The sequence below is a fragment of the Helobdella robusta genome (genome assembly GCF_000326865.2).
Source record: "Helobdella robusta unplaced genomic scaffold HELROscaffold_5, whole genome shotgun sequence".
NCBI classification, from domain to species: Eukaryota; Metazoa; Annelida; class Clitellata; order Rhynchobdellida; family Glossiphoniidae; genus Helobdella; species Helobdella robusta.
The window spans coordinates 1359991-1382231 of NW_008705254.1; the positions used below are offsets into that span (position 1 = coordinate 1359991).

At 39.0% G+C, this 22241-nt stretch overlaps 1 protein-coding gene across 1 annotated transcript; it reads right to left on the reverse strand.

Annotated features, from left to right (window-relative positions):
- HELRODRAFT_186524 (hypothetical protein) lies at window positions 1-21503 on the reverse strand. Its single transcript, XM_009027155.1, has 46 exons — window positions 21151-21503; window positions 19115-19264; window positions 18819-18920; window positions 18531-18628; window positions 18224-18371; window positions 17785-17903; window positions 17371-17611; window positions 16924-17020; window positions 16485-16588; window positions 13416-13631; window positions 13198-13256; window positions 12863-12983; window positions 12554-12747; window positions 12231-12393; window positions 11838-11932; window positions 11544-11664; window positions 11234-11458; window positions 10046-10645; window positions 9253-9426; window positions 9069-9179; window positions 8793-8924; window positions 8610-8690; window positions 8325-8495; window positions 8112-8235; window positions 7449-7605; window positions 7094-7283; window positions 6595-6815; window positions 6457-6488; window positions 5974-5978; window positions 5643-5912; window positions 5271-5441; window positions 4971-5132; window positions 4520-4726; window positions 4036-4188; window positions 3701-3829; window positions 3372-3536; window positions 3044-3145; window positions 2801-2938; window positions 2456-2586; window positions 2149-2266; window positions 1636-1806; window positions 1279-1497; window positions 830-1030; window positions 629-742; window positions 225-409; window positions 1-82 (listed from the first exon to the last, which is right to left on the reverse strand). The coding sequence occupies exons 1-45, from the start codon at window positions 21440-21442 to the stop codon at window positions 333-335; spliced, it is 7071 nt and encodes a 2356-aa protein (XP_009025403.1). The 5' UTR covers window positions 21443-21503; the 3' UTR covers window positions 1-82; window positions 225-332.
- Window positions 21504-22241: the final 738 nt, after the last annotated feature.

Consider the following 22241-nt stretch of genomic DNA (forward strand, 5'->3'; position numbering starts at 1 on the left):
CATCATCATCATTGCCGTAATCATCATGTTGTTCCTCATTTTGGTAATTATTCCATACTTCGTCATCATCATCATCATCATCGTCGTAGTCGCTCTCAACATCATCATCATCATCATCATCCTCATCGAAATTATCACCACTATCATCACTCTCATAGCCACAACCATCACAATCATCATCATCACCACAACCGACACTACCATCGTCATCATCACTGCAGTCGTCATTATCATCATCATCATCACCAAAACCACAGTAGTCATCATCGCCATCTTTATTATTATTATTGTTATTAGTATTATCATCATCATCACCATCGTCGACGTCATCACTACGGAAGTACGGATATGTGGAAAGGACTTCCGGGTATATGTTGCTCGCCCCACTTCACCACCAAGACGTAGTTACCTGATAATGATGATGATGATGATGTTGATGATGATGATTATCATCGTTAACGTCTGGTTATTTTTACATTTTCTATCGTAACTTCTGCCAAAATCAACGACCCTAAAACCATCACCATCATCACCGCCGTCATCATCATCATCATCATTACCATCATCGTCATCATCAGTATTAACACTATCATCGTCATCATCACCATCATCATAGCCGCATTCGAACCTGGTTGGTGTACGGTGTAGGCCACATTGTAGAGGCAGTCGCCCACGTGTTTGACCTTGACTTCCTCACAGGGTATCTCAGGGCCCATGACCCCGACCATCAACATGTTATAACCTGTATTCATTCATGATCATGATCATCATCATCATCATCATCATCATCAATACTATCATTATCAACACCGATCAGCACTCAACCCACCGGCTTCCGTGGTGTCGACGGTGAAATACGTCTCTTTATTAGCGTAGGCCCTCTGCAGACCGACACCGGTCACCTTGACCTTCGTGGGGTCAGAGGGCAAATGTGGATGACCCGAGGTTAACTTTTGAGTGGTGCTTGTTTTTGTGATGGTCTCAACGACGACTTGCGATTGCTCGGACCAGGCCGCTGGTCTGCCGGGACCTGAGTGAGAGGTGGTGGGGTGGGGAGGGCAGTAGTTGTGGATTACGTTTTTGTTGCTATTACATCCAGCCACTCAGTCCACCAATTAATTCATTCACCTATCCATCCATCCATCCATCCATCTATCCATCCATCCATCCATCCATCCATCCATCCATCCATCCATCCATCCATCCATCCATCCATCCATCCATCCATCCATCCATCCATCCATCCATCCATCCATCCATCATATTCCTCCTCCTCACCTTCAATCCTGGCCCTGAAGGGACTTCCGGGAATATGATAGTTCCCGCCATATTTGATAGTTATAAGGTAATCGCCAGGTGCAAGCGGGGTGTAGGTGAACTCGTAGCCCTCCTCGACCTCCCTACATGTTAATTGCACTTTTGAGGGGCCGTCCACTGTTACTGCTAGGGCCCCTGACCCCGCGTTGACCGTGTTCACGATAAACTTGCACAACTGGCCTAAAAAAGTGATTGGTTGGATGGAAAAGTGAGTGAGTGATTGATTTGAATATTCAATCAGTTAATTTTTAAAATATTTAACAACAGTTACTTCGAAATTTCAACTACAAAACCGGCCAGACCAGCCAGCCTACCCACCTGTTGATCCGTGGTGCAACCCATCCCCGTAGGCCCTTACCAGACCAGGATCAGCCTCCTGCTTGCCCACAAAGACACGGAAGGGACTGCCAGGGATGTGATTTCCGTTGAGACGCACGTGGATCAGGTGGACCCCATTTTCTCGTGGGGTGAATCTTACGGCGTACCTATCTGTTGGGATGTTGAAAAGAAAAGTGGGTGGCTTGAGTTGTGTGGTAGTTAGTGATCAGTTCTCTGGTGAATAATTGTTAAATTGGTTAGTTAGTTAACTGATTTATTGACATTCATTCGAATAATATTTGCGTTAAAGTTCATGAAAAGTGTGTTTGATAGTTGACGAGTGACGAACGTAAAAAAAATGAGCACTGAATTTGAACAGCCACGTACAAAACGAATAATCCAAACAACCGAACAGACATCCAGCCATCCAAACGAACCAACCAATCAAACAAACCAACCGGTCAACCGGCCAATCAACCGGCCAACCAACCAACCAATCAAACACCCCCTCACCTTTCTCGATCTCCTGAATGATGGCCTGGTCCTCCTCTCCAGATGGAGCGACCACCCTGGCGTCCAACCTCCCCTGGGCTCCATTGAAATCCACTGTGAAGGCAGCCGGCTTGTTTATCTGCAATTGTAAGATAAACTCCGTCAGAGTCAGAATATTTTTTTCAAGAATAATAAAAAGATAAACAAAATTATGTTACTACATTACTTAAAGTAACCAATTACTTTTGTATTCAAACACTCGAACTAATTAATTAATTAACTAAACAATTAATCAATTAATTAAATAGCGGAAATAAGCCAAACGTACCTGCCATTCCTGTTGATGTATGTCGATGACGTTCAACTTTCTGACGTCACCGTACGGAGAGGTCACGTGCACTTTGAATGGCGAGTCAGGGATGTGCTGGTCGTTGAATTTAATAGACACCAGGTAATCTCCTGTTGTTAATTAGTGAACGAATGAGTGAATGAATAAACGAATGAATGAGTAAATGAACGAATGAATGAGTGAATGAAGGTTAATACATGAATGAGAAATTGAATGAATGAGTGAATAACCAGAAATGTAAGACGTGATCAAAACTAATTTTGAATCAAAGAAACAAAAGAGCGTAGAAATAAATTCGCGGCGCAAAGCAAAATTTAAACCAACCAGGCTCCGTGCAAACGTAGGCAACATCACACGATCCATCTTTTTTATCCTGAAAATCTATTTCCGCCTTGCTGGGACCTTCAACTGCGATGCTCAACCCCCCTGCTCCCGCTTCCCTCGTGTAGATACTGAAATGGTCTGAAGTTTTTGTGGTGTGGTGTGGGCAGTTGGATAGATAGATGAATAAATAAATTAAATTAAACAGAAGAACGATTGATTGACAGCTTATACAACCGTACATACTCTGCTTATGGACCTCCCCTCTATCCAGTCCGTGGCCAATGGCACGAACTTTATGAGCACCCCCGTCTGTGATTGGTCCGACTGTAAACTGAAAGGGGCTTCCTAAAATTATGACGACGACGACGATGATGATAATATCGGCGACGATGGTAATGATGACGATGATGATGGCTAACCAGCAAGAAAATAGGAAGATGACGACGACCTCAAAAACGTGAAGAATAGAATGACAAAAAAAAACAACAACAAAACACGACACAGGAAAATCGCAGAAACAAAAACACACATCAGCACAAACACCCCAATACAAAAAATAAACAATACAAACCAGGAATGTGCACGCCTCTGTGCTTGACGCTGACGGTATGGACGCCCATCTCTTTGGGGACGAACTTGATGCTGTAGTGGCTACTGCCGAGATCCTGGATGTGGCAGGTCTCCGTGTATCCGGAGGGACTGCTTACCGATGCCTCCATGTCGTATTTGTTGGTTCCTTGTTATTATCAATATCGCTATTATTATTATTATTATTATTATTATTATTATTATTATTATTATTGATATTATTATTATCCGCGTCATTGTCTACGTCATCATCTTCGTCATCACCATAAATAAAAAAAAAAAAAATTTGTATTTTCTCCCATCGATACCAACCAGGAATTTTGAGACTGAGCTCACACTCGGACCCGATGTGCGTGATGTCGGCAGCCTCTCTCTGCCGCAGGATCTTCTCGGTCATCCTTCCCGATGGCTCTCCATCGATGCGCACCATGTACGGACTTCCTGTTTGTTGAGTGATTGGTTGGCTGGTTTGTTGATTGGTTGGTTTTAATTGGTTGGCTGGTTTGTTGATTGGTTGGTTTTAATTGGTGGGTTGGCGAGTTGATTGATTGATAAAGACTAAAAACACTGATCCAACTTATATTCAAATTCCCCGACAATCCTTCCACATAGCACTTACTCACACGCATTCACTGCCCACTACTAACCAGGCACATGTTCATCAGCAAACTTGACATTGACCAGATAGTCTCCGGGTTCGGTGGGCCTGTATGTGACCCTGCAGGAGCCATCGTCGTTGTCCTGGCAGTCGATGTCTGCCTTGCTCGGTCCCTCCACAGACAGACTCAGCCCACCATATCCTAGTTTGGAATTGAAGAGTTTTCTCCAATTTTTTACTTTGTAAACATCACTTCAAAGTTTTTTTTTTGTTAAAAAATTTCAGCATTTGAACGTCTTATTTCATTTACTAGAACCAATAACCCATTACGCTTGTACGGTCAATAAAAATAATGATAGCATAAAATGATTAACCCACTGCGTAGCAATTGATCAATTGTTCAAAGCAGAAACAAAATAACTGAAAATTAAAAGATATCATGGACATTATTTATTGCAGTAAAATGGTTAAAATATAACAAGAATTAATAACTGATAAATTGCTACTAATAGCAATGAAACTGAACAACACACCGGCATCTTTTGTATTGACGAAAAATTCATTCAGCTCATTGGCCATCCCTCTAGTGAGGCCACGCCCATAGACCTTGACCTTACTGGCGTTGCCCACCTCAGTCTCACCGACGTAGATCTTGAACGGCGAGTTAGGGATGTGCTGCTTGCCTGGCCGGTACACATTCACCAGGTAGTAGCCCACCTCGCGAGGCGTGAACGAGATGCCTACAGCAGCGTAACAAACAAATCTCAACATTCAAGGTTGTATATATATATGTGTATGTGTGTGTGTGTGTGTGTGTGTGTGTAATTATATGAATAAATTAGCATTAATTATAATAAATCATTGTTGTTCGTATTTATCGGGTTGGTTTTCGTTCCTATGTCATCTTTGTTTATTCTTATATCTTCTTAGTTACTGACATAAACAACTGCAATATGGAACGAAACAAGGACAGCAGCCACATACCTAGATGACCATTGGGCAGTCTCTTGAGTAGACATGGCTCCTCATAACCGGAAGGACTCCTGATGCTGGCCGTCAAGTTGCTGATGTCTGCCTCCATGATCCTCAGGGACACCTCACTGCTTGTGCCAACCGACAGGTAGGCTTGTTTGTAGTTGTCTCCCACTACAAATTAAGTAGGAAGAAAACTTTCGAATGTATGAAAAATAATGAATGTGTGTGCGTGCGTGTTCGTGTGTGTGTGCGTGCGTGTGCGTGTGTGTGGTTGACTGTACGTCGTGAAATATCCTAACAATCAATTACCGATTTTAGCAGTGAATGGCGAGCCAGGGATGTGCTGATCAGCGAATTGAATGATGATGTTATACTCGCCAGGTGCAGTGGGCAGGTAGGACACGGAACATGTACCGTCCTTGTTGTCCACACAGGTTATCTCTGCCTTCGAGGGGCCCTCCACGGCCAGGGCCAGGCCACCTAGGGAGGATGAAATTATTGAAATAATAATAAATTTTGAAATGACGTCATCGTTGTTTGTATTACGAAATGTAAAATGGCATCAATTAAAAATATGTTAGTTGATTTCAATGCAATGTCAAACTAACACTCAAAGATAAAAGACGATTGGTAGTTTATTTAAGTAAAACATAGGACAACAACAACAAAAATTAAAGTAACCAGTTCCAGCATCTTTGGTGACAATAGTAAAGGGGCACGGCTGACCCACGAGACCGTGACTGAGCCCTGGACCGTATGCGGTGACCACCCCCCTTCCAAGAGCATGCACAAAAAAGTTGAAGGGACTGCCATCGATGGGGTTGTTGTTGTAGAAGACGTCCAGTTTATGGAGGCCCGTTTCTCTGGGAGAGTACTTGATTTTGACAGTTCCATTCTTGTTGTCCTCGATCACTGGTCGATGCTGCTCACCAGATGGTGTGGTTACTGTGGCTGTTGTTGTGTGGTGTCGTGTGGTCAATGTGGCTGTTGTCGTGTGGTGTCGTGTGGTTACTGTGGCTGTTGTTGTGTGGTGTCGTGTGGTCAATGTGGCTTTTGTAGTGTGGTGTCGTGTGGTCTATGTGGCTGTTGTAGTGTGGTGTCGTGTGATCTATGTGGCTGTTGTAGTGTGGTGTCGTGTGGTCTATGTGGCTGTTGTAGTGTGGTGCCGTGTGGTCAATGTGGCTGTTGTAGTGTGGTGTCCGTGTGGTCTATGTGGCCGTTGTAGTGTGGTGTCATGTGGTCTATGTGGCCGTTGTCGTGTCGTGGTGCGGTCTGTTGTGTGGCGTGCTATTTCGGTTATTGTATTAACGTTGCTTATCATACTTTGTTTTGAATTATTATAGAAGAAATAAACAATTGAAACATTTTTACCGGAAACAAAACTGAAGATGGGACCAATGGGAATACAGAAGTCGACCGGATTGAATGTCGGTTTTTCCATTGCTTTCAATTTCTCCGGATCCATGGCCTGAATAACCAAAGATAATAAATACACATGAAAAATAACAGTTTAAAAAATGGGATGACCTTTGATTAATCGTTTGAAATAAATCCTTTAGAGTTAAAACATTGTCGTTTGCAATAAAAATTTCAAAATAAAAAATCTCAAAAAACCATTCCCAGACGGACCAACCTGCTGGGTGAAGTTACCACTTGGGATGGGTTGACCGCCAAACTTTAGGTTGATGGTGTAGGCTCCGGGGAGACGAGGGGTGTAGAGGACGCTGACAGTGCCATCTGCGTTGTCGACGATATCGATGTCGACGTCGCTACCACTTGTGCTTCTGATGTGGCAGGTGATGTTTCCATAGCCGGCATCTGCTGTGTTGATGTTTATCACGCACTCCTCGCCAACTGGAATTGTGGTTCTTACGCCATCTGGTGAAACAAATTTTTATTATTCTATTTTTATTTATTTTATTACTTTCGATATTAGTTTGTAGTTTTAATAGCTAGTTCAACAAATTTTATGACCAAACTTATTATTAATCATTTAATTTTCCTTGTTATTTGTCCAGCATTTTGGTTAATTTCATTTTGGTTAATTTCATTTTGGAATGAAATTTTTCAAAAAATAAAAACAACAACAAAACACTGATGAACAAATAAATATATTTAAACAGCTTATTTACCTAATATTTTAACTTTGCTGGCATCTCCGGTTGGAGAGGTGTTGACATAGAAGGGGGCGTGAGGGACATTCTGGCCCCCAAACTTAACATCGACCATGTACCTGCCTACATCTGATGGCGTGTAGGTGACTACATATGTCCCATCGTTGTTATCCATTATTTTCGATCGAACGAAGTTACCATACGGGTCCTCGAAATAATTTTTGAAAAGTTTATCTACAATTTTTTTCATCTAGTTTAGGAGTTTGTAGTCTTAAATATTAGATTAATCAATAATCAATCAATCAATCAAAAGTGTATAGCCCAACTTCCATTGATGATGAACAAGAACAAACGAACAAACAAATGAACGAACTTGTATAACGACGTCTAGATCAGCCAGACCGGCATCCCTCGTATCGATGAGGAAGGTTGTGGGTATGCTGGCCAGAACCCCTGTTGGTTTGACACCATCTCCACTTACAATCACGCGACTGGCATCGAAACTCGGCCAGATGCGAGTGTGGAAAGGACTTTTTTGGTAAATTAATTAAAATTGTAAATTTTTAAATTAAAAAATGGTAAAAAATTAAATTATTTAGCTAACTTTTATTTAACTAATTATTCAATTTAAAATTTATATAAATAAATCTGTAAAATTAAAACGTTCTTAAAATAGGAAAGTAGAACAAATCCGAGAATGCAGGGTATTTAAATTTTAAAATCCCAATGTTTACATTTCTCAGTCAAAGTGAAGTTAATTTAAAATAGTGATGTGCAAATAGTTATTATTTCAATTATAGAACTATAATTCTGCTACGCTATCTATAAATTTCCCAAACCGCCAAGCCATGTAAATGAATTAAATTTTCATTTTATAACTTCTTAATACTTAACAATTCTAATAAGTTTGTGTCTTAATCTGTGTACATATGCATGCTGGTGTATATAAATAAAAGAATTGTGTATGTGTGTACGCGTATGTGTATATACAAAACGGTGTGTGTGTGTATGTGTATGTACACTAAAAAAACCTCACCTTCCAGGTACTGGTTTTCCGGCATAATTGACATCAACCGTCAATGGGCCCTCCGTGTCGGGGTAGTAGACCACATCGAATGTCTCATCACCATGTCTGTTTATTTGGGCCGGTCTCTTGCGGCCTAGAGAAATTATTATAGTTCAATTATTTCATTTCTTTACAGAAACTGATAATTTGTCGTTTATTCTCCCTAAAATCAACTGTGCTAACCTTTCGAATCTGTAGTGAACACTTCGAGTGGGGCGATTCCAGCATTGGTAGTGTCAACGGTAAAAAGTCCTGGCTGGCCCCTTCTTACTCCCTTAGGTTCAATTCCCGGTCCGTAACATCTTACTTTCATTGGGTTGACTTCATCGGTGATGTGAACATGGAAGGCACTGCCTGTGTTCCAATGTTGTTAAGTTAACGTTTGCTCGAGTGTGTTCCTCGATGTTTCATTCATTCAAGATGGCAGCTATTTATTTCCATAAAGCGTTAATTATAATTTTGATTTACCTGGAATATCCCTGTTTGCGAATTTGACGCTGATGTCGTAGTCTCCTGCTTTGGTTGGCAAGTACTCCACGGTGCAACTGCCTGCATTTTTTTGTTGAGTCAGTTCGTTATTATGCTATAGATCGTTTATTCCATTTAATTGTTTAACGTTGCAACATCAATTCTTTCTAAATTTGAACCAACCATCTCTGTTATCCCTGCAGTTCATCTTCGCCTCAGAGGGCCCTTCAATGGCGAGTCCCAAGCCACCTTGGCCAGCCCCTCTTGTTTCGACCGTGAATATTTGAGGTTGGTTTGTGTGTCCGCCCTCCAAACCTGTTGCGTTACAATTTTTCGAGTGAAAATTTGAGATAACTGCACAAACGGTTAAAGTTTTAATTACAAATTACGTCCAAAATCGAAGATATTTCTGACGTTTTCGTCGTAAAAATCCATCTGAAACAAATTTCAGGAACCGACCTGGTCCGTATGCCCTGACCTTTGAGGGGTCACAGCCGGGAACGACGTTGACCTTGAATGGACTTCTCGGGATGTGGAATCCATCGTACGTGACGTCAATCAGGTGCAAGCCTCGAATGAAAATTATTCCATCAGGCAACCAAAATTTTTAAAATTTCAAAACCAAATTGATCACACAACCAACCTTGTTCGAAAGGCGTGTACAAGCATTTAAAGGTGCCGTCGTTGTTGTTGTTTGTCAGTGCTTCGGTCTTCAGTCCGTTTGGCGAGGTCACGAATGCTTTGACCTTTCCTTGACCTTTCGGGATGACCTGAGTAGCGTCCACTATGAAGTCCGTGGTGCTGTCTAGAAAGACTCCTGTTTGTGTTTGTTGTTTTTTGAGTGTTGGGTTTAAGTTTTTTGATTTGCTAGAATTGATTGAAATTATTTAATTTTTTTTTGCATAGGGTGAGTTAGTAACTGATTAGTAATAGGTAACATAGGAAGGGTTTAACTGTTTGTTAGATGGTTGGAGATTGATATAGCCTAAAACAACAGATCATGAATAAAAGTGAACATCTGTACGTGCATAACCTTGTTAGATTATTGTGTAATAATGTTAAAAATGATGAAAACACAAACGAAAATGCTGAATTAATCATAAGGAAATTAGACAACTACACATGCTTCTCAAGTATGTAACATGCCTTGGACTGGAAAAATATTGTTATTTTAACCGTTATCTGTATTAATATGTTAAAAGTAACGAGAACATGCAACAGAGTTATACGTCCGATAACTTTTTTTATATTTAAGGAATTAAAAAAAGTTGGTCCGGCTGGTATATTCTTCTTCAGCTTAGCCATGTAACATTGAATAAAGACAATAATAACAATAATAATAAGACAGTCCGATTATTGTTATTATGATTGTTATTGTTAGAAACCCAGATACGACGGAAAAACTAATCCATTCAAAGAAGGCAAGCACTAATAACCCGTTGGCTGTAGTCCGGGCCCATAAGCTCTGACGTTACTAACGTCCACTGTTCTGCTCGGCTGTATGAGGGCCTTAAATGGAGATTTTGCGATTGGTTTCTCGTCGTAAGTGATGTTGATGACGTAATCTCCAGGCTCCGTTGGCCAGTATCTGACGTCACAAGTGCCATCCCCCCTGTCGAAACATTCAATCTTAGCCTCGCAGGGCCCCTCTATGGTCAGTCCCAATCCTCCAGGGCCTGCCTCTCGAGTATCGATTGTGAAATCTGCCGGAGCGTTCGCCTTGCCAGTGGTCAGCCCTGGACCGTACGCTTTCACTTCCATGGGGTCTCCCTTAGGGGGTGGGGCTGGTTTCTGTTCGTCTATGTAGGCCACGCAACGGAAAGGACTCTTTGGAACCGGCTGGCTGGCAAAAACTACTTGCACCGAATGTGGGCCGATTTCGATCGGGACGAATTTAGCGCCAAACCCGTCGATCGTTTCTTCAATTTTAGCTGCCATCAACTTTCCAGAAGGACTGGTGATGAGCACTTGAACTTGACCTTTGCCAGCCCCAGTTGTTATTATGTCGAAGTCTACTTCCTTCCCGACTGGCACTCCTAAATTTCGTTAAATGTTATAATGAATCACACCGAAGTTTTGTGGCGTGTTAAAAATCCGTTTGTTGTTCTTCGCGATTTTTATTGCGCAAGTTTCTAGTGGGATTTTCAAATGAAATTCGCAAATTAATAATGAAAGGTGCAACATGGTAGATTATTTGGAACAGCATTCACTGGTCTGACGCACTCAGAAATAGTTAATAAACTGCTGGGCGGTGAATCAAAAAATCAAAAATTGAAGTTAGCATGGCAGAATTTTAAGGATGAAACTCGTAAAATGGATTTTGAAATGATTAAAATTAGGTTTACAATTTGCATGACTGTTTCAAACATAAAAAAAATAATTAATTGGGCAGTTGAAACCGGACAATTACTACAAATGAGGTCATAAATTAAATTTTAAAATGAATGAAAACGAAATCATCTTAACTACAGTAACAATTTTAAATAAAATCACAAAATATTCAACCGTTAAGACATCATCATATAATAAACAAATTAAGTAATTAATTTATTAATAATTATACGTAAATAAATTAATAAAATAACTCATGAATAATTAAAAAACAAAGACGAAACAATCCTAACTTTCTTCCAGCCCTTCCACCTTAACTTTTCCAACATCGATACTGGGCTCCACTTTGATTTTATACGGACTGGCGGGAATTTCCTGATCGGCAAAGAAGACATTAGCCGTGTACATGCCGACCGTAGTTGGCTCAAAATCAATCCGGAACGTATTATCCCCATTATCCCTTGTTTCCACGGGACAGTCCATGCCTTTGGCGTCTGCCAGGCCTATAGCCACGTCGCCTATATTTGAAGGGGTAAGGTTAAATTTTGGTGCTATTTATTGCATCCTCTATTTATTGTATTTTTTTATTATTATATATTGCACCTGGCCCAGCTTCGGTGCAGTCCACAATGAGGAAGGTCCGCTGGAAGGTCTTGACCGGCCTCTCCAGAGCAGGGCCGTAAACTTTGACCTTTGAAGGGTTGCTACTCTCTTGCACGAGAACCTTTTGAAAGTAAGATTTATTTTATTTTAATAGTTTAAAAAGTATTTCATTATTTTAAAAAGTAATATTTATTTTATTTTGTAAGAACTACTTAGTTAATAAATTACTGGATTTGTAAGGCATCAGTTTACTACTAACTACACTAACATCAAATTACTGCCACAACTACTAACTCTGTACGGGCTATGTGGGATAGAAACTCCACCGTACGATATCAAAATTGTGTGCTTTACGCTTCTCTTGGGCATGTAGCGGCAGAAGAAAGTGCCTACATGTGTGCGTGTGTGTATGTGTTTGTGTGTGTGTGTGTTTGTGTGTTTGTGTGTGTGTGAGTGCGTTTGTGTGTGTGTGTTTGTGTGCGTGAGTATAATTAATTTTCATTCAAAGACCGATTGTGATCTTACTAAACTTTCAAAGTCACACTACATGAAAAACAAAAATAGCAATAACAATAATAACAAACAAAAATAATCAACAAAATAATAACAGCAATAACAAAAACAAGTAGAATAAAATTATCCCAAATATTTTTTAATAATTATCCCAACAATCCCAAAAACACCGACCATCCTTGTTATCCTGGACGAGAACATCAACGGGATTGTAGTCAGCATCCATGGCTACAATCGTAAGGGGTGCGCGGCCGGCCCTTCTCGTGTCCACCGTAAATTCGGCCCATTTGTTGACCGTGTTGCCTACCCTCTGCAAGCCTGGCCCTGAGGCCTCTACCTAAAAAGATGATGAGGATGACCATGACGACGACAAAGATGATGAAGAAATAATAGTGATGTTGAAAACGACAGAGATAATGATGAATCAATGATGCTAAAATCGGCGACAACAAATTAAGAGTTTAAATAGGTCCACGTCAAACAAAAAATAAACCAACTTTAGACGGATCAAAAGATCCTGTCATGGGCCTGATATCCGCCATGTAGGGGGATTTCGGGATGTCCTCCTCATTGCAGAGAATGTGCACGGCGTACTCGCCGGGAGCTGTCGGCCAGTAGGTGATGTCAGCAGAGCCGTCGCCGTTGTCCTTGCAGTCGATTTTGGCCTGGGATGGCCCTTCTATCGAAAATCCTTTTGGGATAACAAAATCAGTTTGATGGATGTCTGGATTATTATCAAATTTGAATAAATTTAAATTAAATACACACACAATCACAAGCACACACACACACCACCAAGTACTCACCTAGCGCTCCAGTTTCGCCATTAGTTTCAACAGTGAAACATGCGGGGAAACCGACCACCCCCGTCTCCAGACCCGGCCCGAAGGCACGTATGTGGCTTTGTTTCAAGGGCCCCACGTCTACCTGGAATGTTTGTTGTGGTTCGTTGAATGGTTGTTCTTATTTGTTGAATTTTTTGGATGTAAGTGTTCTGACTCTGTCTCTGGAGTCTTATCAAGAATTTATATGTAATGATTACGTATTATTTATTTGATTATTGATTAATTTATTATTTATTGATTATTTATCTGCCTCTCAGCAAGATTTAAAAAAATAATTGTGTGAAGGACAATGATACCTTGAAAGGACTCTTTGTGATAGGCTGGCCTCCGTAATTAATAACCACAGTGTGGAGACCTGTAGCGTTCATTTATTAAAAAATTTTTTAAATTTATTGATATAAAATATCTTTTCAATTTCACCTTTCAACATCATGTTAGTCAATTGATATCTCAATAGCAAGAAAGAAATATCCATTAATTAAATTGCAATATAACATCCTAGCAATCATGTAACCTGGCTTTCTAGGTGTGTAGGCGCATTCGAAGGTCACGGGGTCCAATTTTCGGACCCTTATCCTCTCTTCGACACCCCCAGGTCCAAGAACCCTGACCATTAGATCGCCATCGCCGGCCCCCTGCGTGTGGACTTTGAAGTCGGCATCGTCGCCCACTCTCACGCCCTTGGGTTGAATGCCTCTTCCAGTGGCGTAGCAGCGCCTGGCGTCCGCGGCTGTTGTGGTTGTGTGTTGTGTGTGTGTATGTGTGTGTATGTGTGTGCGTGTGTATTGTGTGTGTGTTGTGTGTGTCTATGTGTGTGTATGTGTGTGTGTATGTGTGTGTATGTGTATGTGTGTGTGTCTATGTGTGTGCATGTGTGTGTGTATGTGTGTGCGTGTGTGTTGTGTGTGTGTAAACGTAATTCACAAAAAAAGAAACAACACTTAGTTAGAATCTGTTATAATTAACAGATCTGTTATAATCAACAGACACTGCCAAAGTTAATTTAATGAATTGTAAATAGCGTTTACTATTCACTTTACAACGCTTGTAGATATGATCAATGTCCCGAATCACAAACGACTCACGACAATAAAGAATTTTTATGATTGCAAAGCCTTAGCAAAGTGGAATAATAAAATGTTGAGAATACTATATAACCCGACAGGTTTGCCTTCTCTACAACTGCTTTCAAAAGTTCTCCAAATAATTTTGATAGCTCATTTGTTCTGGTAAATTGTTCTATTACTTTCAGCAAATTGCACTCTGCCAATTAAGAAGATGATACCTATATCAGAACTCATCGCCGGCTTCCAGAAGAAGGTCACGGATGCTAAATTAGAAGAGAAAAGAATACAACGAGAGAAGAGTAATGACATAATCAGGCAGAGGAATAAAAAGTTAAAGGACGAAGCGGTGGAATTTTCAAATCAAAGGAAAGTAATTTTGGAAAAAATGGCTAACGAGAGGGAGAAAGTGGTCAAGAGACTGTTAATCAGGTTGAGGAAAAATGAGGAGAGACTAAGGGAGAAGAAATCAGCCGCTGTAGCCGAGCCGGAAGATTTGGAGTTACTGATGGAGAGTGATGAAGTGAAGGATATGATGATGAAAATTAATGAAATGATGATAGCCCGGAACATGAATAAGTGATGCTACTAAGAGTAGATATGCAAGTTCATGCTAACTTACTGATACTTTTATATTTAATGAAGCGCCTTGAAATGGTGCAATATAATTATTTTCTAATAATAATAATATATCGCTGAAGAAACTACAAGAGAGAAACTAATTTTTATTTATTTGTTTCTTTACTCTTTATTTATTTGTTTCTTTCATTATAAATTATTCAATGTTTCTGACGGTTTAAATAAAGATATATTGATCTCTAATGTTCGAATTAGAGTTTGTTATTCAGCTACATAGATAAATATGTGTAAAGTCGAATCACAAATGAACTTTATATAAATATATTAAAGTTAATATATTTTTATTTTGTTACTATAGCAAATAAACGAGTTCATGATTCCACATTTATATGCAAACACACATACAGACGGACAAACGTACAGACAGACAGACAGACAAATATACATACGTGGTTTTTTCATCTGTGAAACGCCTTGCGGTTCTATTAAAGTAAAATAGAGAAAAATAAATTAACAAAATCGTTAATTAAATATTAAGTAATTTAAAATTTTAACATCAGGTGCAAATTTTGCATCTGTCAGTCTTGTCATATCTCGCACGGATTTATAAGATGTGAAATTTTTATTAAATAACGTTTCGGTTCGTCTCGTTTCGCCTTGCCTCGTTTCGAGTCGTTTCATTTCGTTAAAAAAAATGCTTTATGGGTAATTGCATTTTATTAGAAAGACAAAGGTGACCAACGTTGTTTGGTTACTGGTTCAACCGGGGCAACTGGCAGACCTGATGGCTTGGCTGTCGCTGAAATAGTTGTTGATACGTTTGTGTGTGTGCGTGTGTGTGTGTGTGTGCGTGTGTGTGTGTGTGTGTGTGTGCGTGTGTGTGTGTGTGTGTGTGTGCGTGTGTGTGTGTGTGTGTGTGTGTGTGGTAGACGAGAGTGAAAGAAAATGTGTTTCTATGTCTGTTTGTCTGTTTAAAATGTTATTATTCCTAGAAATCCAAATGATGAGCTTTTAGGATGATAATAAGATGATAATATGCAAATTTATGTTAATTTATTCATAAAAATGTATTCACTAACGCGAAGCAATTGAAGACCTAGCTGCATCAACTGTATGTTTAAAAAAAATTTTCATAATTTATTTGAATGTCATAGAGATTCAGTTCGATAAATGAAAAACACAAATCTAACGCGGGGCGCATTGCTTTCCTGGTGGAATTCCTTTGAGGAGAATAAAATAAATTTATAATTTTTTACAAATTATGATTAATAATAATACTACTAGTAATAATAATATAATAATGGTGAAGATGCTTGTCACTGCTACTCCAGTGACCAGGTTCAATGGCAGGAAGATTCGGACCAGTCACATGCAATGTACTAAAATATTTAGAACGTACACTCACTGATCTTTTTGAGAATTAGTAAAAGAAGAATTGTGTTAAAAATAAAAAAAATTAATAATAAAAATAAAAGTAATTATTAAAGTTTATGAAAAGTTCGTTAAAAAAAATCATCTTACTGTTTGCGTCGACAGGCGGCGCTCCTTCTGTTGTTGTTTATGATGAAAATTAATGAGAAAAATAATAATAATAATAATAATAATAATAATAATAATAATAATAATAATAAGTCAACCAGTCGACCAGTCGACCAAACATTGAATCAATCAACCAGCTGGTTAGACGGACAATCAATCAGTTAATCGATCAATCATTTTATCATTCATTCATTTATCATTCATTTATTCAGTCAGCTAACCAACCAGCCAATGAATCAACCAACTGACCATCAAACCAACCGACCAACCAACCAGCCAACCGACCAGCCAATGAATCAACCAACTGACCATCTAACCAACCGATCAACCAACCAGCCAATCAACCAACCAACCAACCGACCAACCAACCAACTAACCAACCAACCAGCCAACCAACCGACCTCTAGACACGTGCACTGGATAGGGACTCATCGGGATTGACTTGCCTGCGAAGTACACGTTAACACTATGGAGGCCTTCTATTAATGGCAGATACTCAACATACCTAATGATGATGATGATGAGGATGAGGATGATGATGGTAGGGGTGGTGGGGATGGTAATGATAATGATGTGACGTAGATGCCGATGATGATGATGAAGATGATGTTGATAATGATGTTGAAGATGATGTTGATGATGATGTTGATGATGATGATGATGATGATGTTGTTGACGGTGTGGAGGACGATGAATATGTAGTTAATAATAACGAAATCTTCAACGATGGTGATAATATTAATAATAATAAGAATAATAATAATAATAAATAATAATAATAAATAATAAAGAATAATAATAATAACAAATGATAATAATAAAAACAACAATAATAATAACCAATTATCATCGGATTTTCTAGCCACCAATGGCTTCACGATGTCCCGTCGGCCGGTTGGATCGACGATGCCGACGTCAACCACACCAACGCCAACGTCTGTCGCAATTATTTGTGGTTATGATAATTAGGTAGGGCTATAATTAATTATGATAATTAGGTAGGGCTATGATTAATTATGATAATTAGGTAGGATTGTGATTAATTATAATAATTAGGTAGGGCTTTGATTAATAATGATAATTAGGTAGGGGTATAATTTATTAAGATGATTGCAAGGGCAACATCAGACACACACACACATGCACATACAAACACACACTCACACGCACATACAAACACACACACACGCACATACAAACACACGCACACACGCACATACAAACACACGCACATACAAACACACACAAACAAGTACATACAAACATCACCACATCACCATCACAAACTTTTGGTATGCACTTCAAAGTACGTCTTCCTATTAGCAACAACGCCAGTTTTCTCAATCCCAGGACCCGAGGCAGTCACCCTACCAGCGTCTCCAGGGACTGCCTCAACATTGACGACGTAGGGGCTTTTGGGGGTCTCCTTGCCCGCGAATTTGACGTGGACTCTGTAGGGCCCGGCCATGCTCGGCACGTAGACGCAGTTATAGGAGGCGCTTCTGTCGTTGTTGAAGATGACCTCGCACTGGGTGGTGGGAGTTTTCAGTGGCGGTGGATTGGTTGAAAGATAAATTAAAAATGAAAAAAATAAACAAGATAAGAAAAGAGAGATAAGAAGGAAAAAGTGAGAGAAAAGAAGAGAGAGAGAAAGAAAGAGAGAGAAAAGAGAAAATGAGCAGCAGCAACAAAAGTACTAACAGGTTCTTGCTGACCATTGGGGTTGACGACAACTATCTCAGGTTCACCTGACCCTGCAGCGAATGTTTCCACGATGAATCTTGCTGGGTTGCCCGCCGTGTTTCCATAGGGCTCGATTCCTGATTGGGTGTGTCGATGGTTGAGTTGGTAGGTAATTTTTGTTGTTGTAGAAGTAGCAGCAGAAGTAGTAGTAGAAGAAATGGTGGAAACAGTAGTAGTAGTAGTAGCGGTTGTTGTTTTTATGGTGTGGCTTGTATTATTGTTGACGTGCAGAATGTTTCGTTGTTGTTGGAATGTTTGGTTCATGATTTTTGATGTTGTTGTTGAAATCTTTGTATTTATGATAGTGTTGTTGTCGTAATCAGGAACTGCAACAACAAAACCAAGAAAAATCAAAACACTCCAAAGACGACAACAACAACAACAAATAAATCCTGACCTGGTCCATAAGCCTTGATACGCGCCGGATTAGTTTTGGGTTTCAGCGGTGCTCCATGTTTTAGTTTTGCGTTGGGATACTGGGATAAGTAGGTCATCATACTTAATTCGTCAACTTTGGGATTGCACATTTCGGCTGGGCGGATCAACTATATTTGGGATAGTTGGGATAAAAAGATGATGATAATGAAGGTGATCACCATCATCGTCGTCGTCGTCTTTATCATCATCGTCATCTTCATCATCATCGTCATCGTCGTCTTCATCATCATCGTCATCGTCGTCTTCATCATCATCGTCATCAGTACCTGTGGTACGTCAAGCCACTGTTCAGCGGCATTCATTGCTTCCGTAGCGTTTGGTATGGCGTTCTCCGGGGTCCAGTCCTGCCAATCAGGGCAAAGCCCTTATGAATATTAATTAGGTGTATAATTAATTAGGTGAATAATTAATTAGATGCATAATTAATAAGACGAACATTAGTTAGATGAAGAAAACAGAAAACAACGCCGCATCATCAGCTAAAACATTAAGTACATCAACTACATCAGCCACAAGCCACAAATACAGTAGCCACAGCCACAGTAGCCACAAACCAGGTGCGACAGCGTCCACAAGAGCCCCAATGGCGGTTCCGTCATTCCAATCAGTGGTAAAGTTTTGAATGGGTTTATCTGGCAGCTTGCTCTGAATCCAACCTTCAAGTGTGTTGAGTGAAGTGTGTGTGTGTGTGCGTGTGTGTATGTGTGTGTGTGTATGTGTGTGTGCGTAGTGTGTGTGAGAGAGTGTGTGTTTGTAATTTAAATTCTGTGAAATGTTTTCATATGTTAAAAATGAAAAAAACCAATAAAGACACTAACAAAAAATGAAATGAATAAACTAGCCAACCAACCCAACAACTTCTGTTTGGGAGTTTTATCCGGTTTAGACGGATCGTAATCGTCGCCATCCCACATTGGCATAGAGATGGAGTAGTGAAGGATTAGGGTCCAGATCAGACCAAGGATCAGCTTCAGTTTGTGGTCCACTATATCCGTACTGTCTGTAGGTTGTTGTGACGTAGTTGTGACGTAATGGGAATAATTTCACGTAAAATGCGTGTGTGTCTGTTTGTGTGTGTGTCTACGTGTGTGTAAGCGTGTGTGTGTGTGTGTGTGTGTGTGTGTGTGTGTGTGTGTGTGTGTGCGTGTATGTGTTTGTGGACTTTTATGATATAGAAAACGATTGTCTATATTTACATTGAGAAATATAAATAAGCACTTGAAAAACTAATTGATGGTTGAGAGATGGAGAAATCTTTTGAATGAATGAATGAATGAATGAACGAACGAACGAACGAACGAACGAATGAATGATTGAATGAATATTTATTTTTAATAATATTACTTCACTAAATAACTAATTATACTATCTGTCAATTAAATTATTTGTTCATCTATAAATCTTTTAATTAAAAATTAATACGTTTGCATACATACCCCAAAGTTACTCAGACACAGGGAAACAGCAAACCAGAACACATGTGTGTGGTGCGTGTGCGTGTGTGGGAGAGAGAGAGAAATAAAGAGAGAGAAAGAGAGAGAGAGAGAAATAAAGAGAGAGAAAGAGAGAGAGAGAGAGAAAGAAAGAGAGAGGGAAGATAACGTAACGCTTAGAAAATTATACATACAATATGCATGTATGTATAATGGTTTCTATTTTACATTATGTATATATGTTGGCATATGTGTATATGTATATAAACATATAAAATATATATATATATATGTGTGTGTGTATGTATGTGTGTTCGCGTCTGTGTGTGGTTTTCCTGAGTTGTTGTTGTTTTAATTAAGAGATTTAAATTTTCGCAAATATGTTACACACAAACACATGTGTGTGTGTGTGTGTGTGTGTGTGTGTGTGTGTGTGCGTGCGTGCGTGTGTGTAATGAAAGAAAGAAAGAGAGAAAGAGAGAGAGAGAGAAAGAGAGAGAGAGAGAAAGATAAAAACAACTTTTACCAATATATGCATATCATTTGTATTATCCTCATAGTCATTCTATTTCTGGCTATCATCACCTCCATCATCATCATCGTCGTCATCGTCATCATCATCATCGTCATCATCATCATCGTTATAATCATAATAATAGTAATATTGCGGACCGTATACAATTGAATTTAGTCAAGGCCAAATAACACTTGTATGGAAACAAACTGAAACATTGTAAACGAATGCAACAACAACGACGAACAACAACAATAACAACAACAGAAACAACAACAACAAAGAACAATAACAATACAACAACAACAACAACAAAGAACAATAACAATGCAACAACAACAACAGCAAGACAGCAAGAACAACAACAAAGATTAATACAAAAACAATACAACAACAACGGCAAGACAACAAATAACATCAAAAAACATTGCAACACTCTCACAACAAAAACAACTACCACCACTATCCACTATCAAGAAACATCACAAAGACAAACAAAATAATAACAATAACAATAATAATAATAACAATAATAATAATAATAACAATAATAATAATAACATTAACAAAACTTTTTTCATCTTCATAATTTGATTAAAAACAAAATGTATCTTTTATCCAGCTAACAGACGAGCGAAGCTCTCATTTAAGAAGCAAGAAAATGCAATATACAAACTTTAAAAATATACAAAAGGATGCCATATTACGATATACAAAACATACAAAAGTTACGAAATACAAATTTGGAAAAATATACACCAAAATACATACAAAAATATACAATCACAAATTATTATTAAACCATAAAAAAAAAACAAAAATTCGATTACCAACACGAAAAGACGCACAAAAAATACAAAATATACAAATGCAACACAAACAAACAAACGCATACAAACCCATACATACAAAAAAACCAACATACAAAAGCCAACGAACCTATATTAACGATCTTTATTCCCTCATCTACCTCTAAAAACTTCAGGCACATGGTAACATTCTCCAACTTTTGAGTCCTAAAATTCGGTCGCCTGTTATACTTCTGAAATTTCTTCCCCGACAAGACCTCAATCAAACTAAGGAACCTCAACCCGTCGGAAAGGTCATACTCAAGGTCAGAAACGTTCTTGTTGACCAGCTTCAAATGCTCGTTGGCCCATCTCGTAAAGGTATTCTTCTGGATAAGTTTCCATTGAGCGTCTTCTGCTAGTTCTCTCTCAGTGGCCGGCATTTCTTCCTCGTCGTTCTCATCCGTGTAGTCGTAGTAGTAGTTGCTGCTGTCGTAGTTGTAGTTGCCGCTGTCGTAGTTGTTGTTGTATTGGTATTGTTGTTGTTGTTGCTGCTGCTGTTGTTGTTGCGGGTCGGTCGGCGCATTATAATAATAGGGCACGCCCCCTTGTCCATTTTGTTGAATATTCATGACTCTTGATTGGCTGGCTGGTGAGTTGTTGTACTGGAAAATTCTGTTCAACCGTCTGAATGAGTGAGTGAATGTTTAACTAATTGGAATAAATATACTGGTACCACTACCAAACTGCGGATAATAGAAGCAATAATTATACTTATAATAGTAATAAATGGACATAATTACGTGTTTATTGCCATTTTTTATTACTGATAATAAGTGAACTGATATGTATGTGAGATATTTAAATGTAAGAGTAGCTAATTAAAGAGATTTGAGAAAAAATTATATAAATACATATCCGATTCGATAGATATTACATACATAGAAACAGTGTGTGTTTGTGTGTGTGTGTACATATATATCTAGATCTATACCTATATCTAGACTTATATTTATATCTAATTCATACACATACCTCCAAGAGTCTAATTAATTTGATTTTATGCATAAGTACAGAGCAGGGGTATAAATAGCCGAGTTGTACTTTTATAAGTATGCGTATAAATGTATAACAATGTGTGTCTGTGTGTGTTTTTGTTTGTATGTATATATATTTGTGTGTTTGTTTGCGTGTGTTTGTTTGTATGTGTTTGTGTGTGTGCGTGCAGTAGCGTTTTATTTA